Below are 6,604 nucleotides of genomic sequence, written 5' to 3' on the forward strand. Positions count from 1 at the left end.
ATGGGGCTGTCAATATTGTGAGTTTTTCTCAAATAATTCTCCTTTAATCTTGTTGTAATATGAGAATAAGTTGTTCTTGATGATATATATGTTGTATCCCTTAGTTGAATCTAAGGAAGAATGATTGTAAACCTATCATTTGTTGATAATGAAAATTTTTAAGTGAACTTTTAATAAAAATAAAATAACAATTATTTCAAATTATTTTAAATAAAATAAGTAACAATGAAAAGAATAAGGATCAAATTTCATACATAAAAACTTTTAATAAAAAAATGATAAGGAAAAAATAAATAACAATTATAAAAATAAAGATGAAATTTAATATAAAAATTAAACTTTAAAAGATAAAATTAAAAAATAAATATTCAAAATAAAATATATATATAAATTAAAAATTTTAAAAATAAAATTAATATAATTAGCAAATAGTATAATATTTTTTAAAATTTCTAGAAAGTATTTTCTATCTAAATTTTTTAGAAAAATACTTTTCTAGAAACCAAGTTAATTTTTTTTTACTAAAAAATATTTTTTTTATTGATTAAATTTTTAATAATAAATAAATATAAAATAAATATAAAATAAATTTTAAAAAACAAACATAATGCAAAGAAAGAAATGTTTTTATTCCACAAGATCAAATCAATTGTTCAGAACACATGACTTTCCATGTCTAGATGTGAAGAAAAAGCAAAGTAGTTTACGCAACAACTTAGAGGAATTAAAAACATGTCTATTGGAACACTGACAGCGATTGTGGAGCCTTAGACTTGATGCATCTATTGGAACCTATTATGTCAAGAAATAAAATAATGAATTTTCTTAATCACAAATTCACATATGGCTTTTATAGTATTGCAGTTTTTTTACAAGTTTAATCGCAAATCCACAGAGTAAATTTTTTTACGAAGCGGCCACCAAGCACGGAGAGACCTTTCGTTAATAATGCTTGCCAGCTACAATTTCGGCTTAAATGCAAACAGTAAGCCTATCAATTTCTTCAAACTTGATTGATTCATCGAATTGTACTATCGAGGAGCGAGGAGGCCCGTTGTATAGCATCTGGAGCTCGACTCCACAGATCGTCGTTCCTTAAGAATTAAGTATCTCTTTATTCTTCTCTCTCATGAATGAATCAATTTTATTCATCAAATAATCAAGAACAGCTAAAGCAGGAGCCGGTCAGCCCTGGCCACGAATTATTACAGCCATTAATATCTCTTCACTGTTAATCCAATTAGAATTCTTAAGATTATCTTAATGAATAAATCAGCTACTATCTAAATATTAAACAATCCTTTATTTTTTTAACATCATGAGATGATAACTTATACTGCCAAACACTTCTACAAACCGTTAAATAATATTTTATAAAGAATAATTGGTTTATTTTGAATGTGTTTTTACTAAAAAAATTGTTCATTTTTACTGTGTCAAAGTCATCCCCAATAAGGCACCCATGATTCACAGTCGAGCAAAGAAATCCAGTTGACTGTATGAAGAGACAGTCCCAAATGCACGTAACTATTGGCAAACCACCAGTATGCATGAGGAAATCACCACGAAATTACTGCTTGGTGGTGTTTGAAGTCAAAATCGCACACCGCAAGTCAAGCATCCGCATGAACGACATTTTATGCTGTAGCTCAATTTCTCAAGCAGCGAGTGCTAGGAGGCTGCCAAAAGAATGTCACGGATCAGTAATGGAGAAAGCGGGATATCCTACTTTTGACTACTTTATACACCCAACGTTTAACACAAAATAAATAGGACTCGACGGCAATCATTGATGAGAAGGTGGCACGCAAATAACTTAAATGGACTCCCAGATAAAATCATGGAACCTGCACAAGATACCCAGATAAAATCATGGAAATGGCCAAAGTACTGCAGTCAAGGCAGAGCATGCAATTTTTATTGCCCTGAATTATTAAATAAATATATAAATATTTTTTAAGATTAATTATTAATTCATGAATATAAATTTTTGAAGTTATAAGTAAAATTTTAATTCAATTATATTATTTAAAATATTAAAAAATAAACTTAAAAGTACATAAAATTAAAATGAAAGTAAAAATAAATTCATTATTAAAGTTACATCTTTCAATATTTTATGAAATATAATTTATCTATAATCGAATCTGAATTAATATTGTAACAATCCCTTAACTGTTATAAAATAACAATTTCATTTCAACTAGAAAATAAAGTAATTAAAATTTTTTTGTTCTCTCAGTTCCTCATTCTTTCACTTAATTATTTCATAGTTTAGTATTTTATAAGTTGAACTTTGTAAGTTTACAAGGTTATTCTCTCACTTTTTTTTTCTTGGATTTTTTTCTATGTTTCCCCCGTACTTTTCTCTCGCTTTTTTCTTTTCTTTCTTTTCTATTCTGCCTATGCCCAGTCGGCAACATATAAAAGGAAGAAAGAGCTGGTTTGTTTTATTTTTTAATGGCAAATAACCATTTTATTCTTAATGATTCGTTTTGCTTTTATTTGACAATCTTTTCTTTTTTTGTTAGTATTACCAAGCTACGTTCATCCTAAAATTTTAACCAGATTTATTCAATATATTTTAAGATTCCTCGTAAAATTTCAGTTCAATCTGATGGTCGGATTGAAAATTATGTCCAGTAACATAAAATTGATCAAATTATAATTTTTCATTAAATTTTTGAATTTGTCCAAAAATTTTAAAATTTTAACCCAAGTTAAAGCATCATGTAAATTTTTATAATGTTTTGATTATTCCATTAAAAATTAAAAAATTTTATTTTCTATAAAACTAGTAAAAAAATATTAATAAAATCTTCATCTGGTTTAATAGCCCACCCAAGTCTTCAACCTGTCTTCACCCTTGGTTGTAGTATAAATAGGACCTCTATGGATGCCCAAACTCACATAATGACAAAACAAACAACAGTATTCTACGTAGTAGTTCATAGAATTATCAAACAGGATGGTGAAAAAAATGGGCGCTTGGATGTTGCTAGCATTATTGACTTAATTTGGCGAATGATGTGATAATAAAAATATTAACCGGATTGTTTGGCAAATTAATTATTTTTAGTTAATGATATGATAATAAAAATACGGTTATAAAATTAAAAATAAATCAAATATATAAATATTTAATTAATATTATGATAACCTCATAAAAAAAATAAAAAAAAATTATAAAAATCAATTTAAAATTATAAAAATATTAAAGATGAAACTAAATACGGGGAAGGGGGACTCTAATTTCTCTCGGTTCTTTTAGTTTCTAGTTGAAGTTAATTAATCATGTCAACCCCAAAAACATTCTTTTAATAATTTAATTTTATATCGACAGAAGCCTTGTTAATTAAATAATAGTACTGACTTGTTAATTAAAAAATTCCACCACCTAAACACTCAATTTTATGCTCATGCGAGCATATTAAATTTCTCAATAATCAAAGGAGTTAACCTAACTAGCTAGTTACCTGAAGAGTAACGAAAGAAACAATGAGAGCAATGGAAAGAGTAGTGTGTGTGTGTGTATATATATCATATCGAGTTGAAGAGCTAAAGATGTACAAATCGAAAAGAGTGAGAGAGGCTGCATACAGCATCTCAGTACTCTTGCTTCTAGGAAAGTGGCTCTGCTGCTGCTTGAACCAAACAATTGCCCTTCTCCACAGGCCAGGTGCGTGCTCTGGTTTGCTTAATTTTCTCATTAATTAGTTTTGTTTTCTCTCCATCCGTGTTTCTTCCTTCCATAATATTTGATTCACTAAGACGAACGGTTCAAGGGGAATGTCATGAATGTAGCCTCTCACTCTGATGCTCTAGTTCTATTTTCTTTTGGCTCTTAATTAGTGAGTTTACAACTGCAACGCTTGAAACGAGCTTTCACCTTTCCTCTGCTTTGAAAGGAAAATTGTTGTTAAAGATACCTCATATATAGAAGTCTCCAATGAACCTCACTGAAAAAATCACCATGAGAAAGCTGAGGATAGTAGCTCCTGGTTAAGGAAGATGCTCCTTTTTTCACGTACAAATTAATTAGTTTTTAGAACTAGACACGCTATTCAATTCATTTTATTTATAGGGACTAATTTATAATTTATTCATTTTGAGAACAAGACTAGAAGTCAGACTCTTGAGAAGCAAATATTAATGGCAAATTTTACTATTGTCTTTGATTACAGAAGCAAAAACTTCAAACGCATAACTTTTTTATATATATTTTTAGTTAATTCTTTAATTATGAAAATAATCTTAATTTTTGAGAAATTGTTTTTATTGGTAAATAGTGATTCGTTTATCTATCATCTACGCAGCAAATTGCAATAGATGGGAGAGATTCGCTCACCATATTTTTCACTTGGCCAAAATTACTCCGGAGATAATTCTGATCATATTCATTCACCGTACATTTCATATGGCGGAGAGGACTATCATGGAGACTATGCCGAAATTCATCCACCATATTCTTCAGCCGGAGACTACCTTGCAGATAACGCTGACATTCATTCTGAAGCATTGTTTCATCAACATATTTCTGGAAATTCAAACAATGCACAGCAATTTGTTGGGCATGGAAAAGTACCCTTTCATGTTGGAGCAACTTCTAATGATGAACCAGAGAATGATGTGTGCATCTACAGAGTTGGCGAGGCACTCCGCAAATCAAATGAAGCCATGTACAGTCCTCAAAAAATTTCTATAGGCCCTATTCACCACGGCAACAAAAATCTGCGTTCCATGGAAAAGAAAAAGTCTGAATACTATAAAATATTCTGGGAAGACAGGGTGTCAAAGGCAGGGGAACTCAATGGGGCTCAGGGCTTGTTCTGGGATGCTCTGCAAGCAGATGAAAATGAGATCCGCCAATGTTATGAAGTTGGTTCCCATGAAATTGAAAATTCTCGAGACTTTCTGCGTATGATTATGTACGATGCTGTATTCATCTTCGAGCTATTCCTCAAGCACAGTGAAGATAGCAGCTTTCAAGAAGATTCTAAATTGAAAGAATCATGGTTGAGGGCGGCGATTCGACGGGACTTGATTTTGCTTGAAAATCAGCTTCCATTCTTTATTCTTGAGAAATTATATAAACTTCTTCCAGAAAACGTTAAAGGACAACACACGGAATTTAAAACTCTTGCTTGTATTTATTTTAAACACGACCTTCAAAGTAACGTCCCTCCTGCAGACACAAAGGCAGCGCATTTCACTGATTTGGTAAGATCTTTACTATCCGTCACTCGAAAAGACAAGTCTGTGGACCAAATCAAAAGCTTTCACAGTGCAACCAAGCTACGCCAAGCAGGAGTTAATTTTAAGCGTCGACCAGACCGTGAGTCTGAGTGCTTACTTCATGTAGATTTCAGTAGAGGATTGAGAACAGAGTTTCTCATACCAAAGCTTAAGATACGCGGCCACACTGAAAGTCTCTTCAGAAACCTTGTGGCCTTGGAGAAGCGTGTTTATCCAGGACAAGAGTACATCTGCCATTACATCAACCTATTGAGTATTCTTGTTGTCAAACCTAAAGACGCGAAACTCCTAATGAAAAATGATATTGTAACTTCTTACAAAGACGAAGTTGCAGTGAGGGACCTGATTTCCAGTCTTGGATCAAGCGCGAATGATATCCATTCCTGTTTTCAAGGCATCCTTTCGGCGGTGGATGAGTATTATAAAAGCTCCTGGACCAAAAACCCCGCATACTTTATAGAGGAGTTTTTCGGGAATTTGTGGAAAGGTGTTGGAACGGTTACTGCAGCTATCCTCCTCATCCTCACTTTGGTACAAACAACTTGTTCGCTCCTTGACCTGCGCTAGTACTCCAAGTAGATCAAGTCAATCCACAGCCTTGGTAGTTTTATTTCTCCTGTTTGTTGGCTTTTGTTGTGTTGTGCCGTGGATTTTACGTTTCCTGTGCAGTCAATAAACACACACACATGCATGCGGCTTTAGCTCGTTTGGTGTTGCTGACTTGGCGGCATGGCTGCCAGCATTTGTGTCCTGTCTCAATGCTGTATAAATGTACAAACAGTATTAAGTTGGGCATGCATATTCTCTTTAATGTATTTTAAAAAAGTCTTATCACATGTAACTATTCTGTATATTTTATTTTGAATTTCTCATGGTGTGCGCTTAATATTGTAGAGCATGGTATTTTTTTACTTAAAATTCAAGTAAAATACATGAATTACCGTATTTCTAAACATCACGTAACTTATCTCCGAGTATGCGGGGGGGTAAGAATAGGCATCAACAAAAAAACACAAGTATAACTTGTTAGTATAATATTTCGTTCCATGGTTTTCAAGCTATGCAGACTAATATCTCTTTCTTGGGCTGAAAGGATGACCAAAACAAACTATAAACACATAAAGCATGGTTGGAAAAGCAGTGCGTTCCCTAAAACAAATTTATAAAATAATATTTTTTTTATATTTTTATATCGTTCTAATATTAAAAACATTTTAAACTTACAATTCTAAATTATCCCATAATCTATAAAATAATATAAAACCGCATGAGTCAAGCTATTCTTCGCCAAGCATACTTGAAGAGTGTGTGTGTGTTTGTGTTGCGAGGTGTCCCTCTCGGTGCCCTT

General features: G+C 32.1%; 1 protein-coding gene across 1 annotated transcript; it reads left to right on the forward strand.

The window, feature by feature from the left end:
• Positions 1-3,550: 3,550 nt before the first annotated feature.
• Positions 3,551-5,957, forward strand: LOC105135677 (UPF0481 protein At3g47200-like). Its single transcript, XM_011040674.1, has 2 exons — positions 3,551-3,679; positions 4,317-5,957. The coding sequence occupies exon 2, from the start codon at positions 4,330-4,332 to the stop codon at positions 5,821-5,823; it is 1,494 nt and encodes a 497-aa protein (XP_011038976.1). The 5' UTR covers positions 3,551-3,679; positions 4,317-4,329; the 3' UTR covers positions 5,824-5,957.
• Positions 5,958-6,604: the final 647 nt, after the last annotated feature.

The sequence above is a fragment of the Populus euphratica genome, unplaced genomic scaffold (assembly GCF_000495115.2).
Source record: "Populus euphratica unplaced genomic scaffold, PopEup_1.0 scaffold271.1, whole genome shotgun sequence".
Taxonomy (NCBI): Eukaryota; Viridiplantae; Streptophyta; class Magnoliopsida; order Malpighiales; family Salicaceae; genus Populus; species Populus euphratica.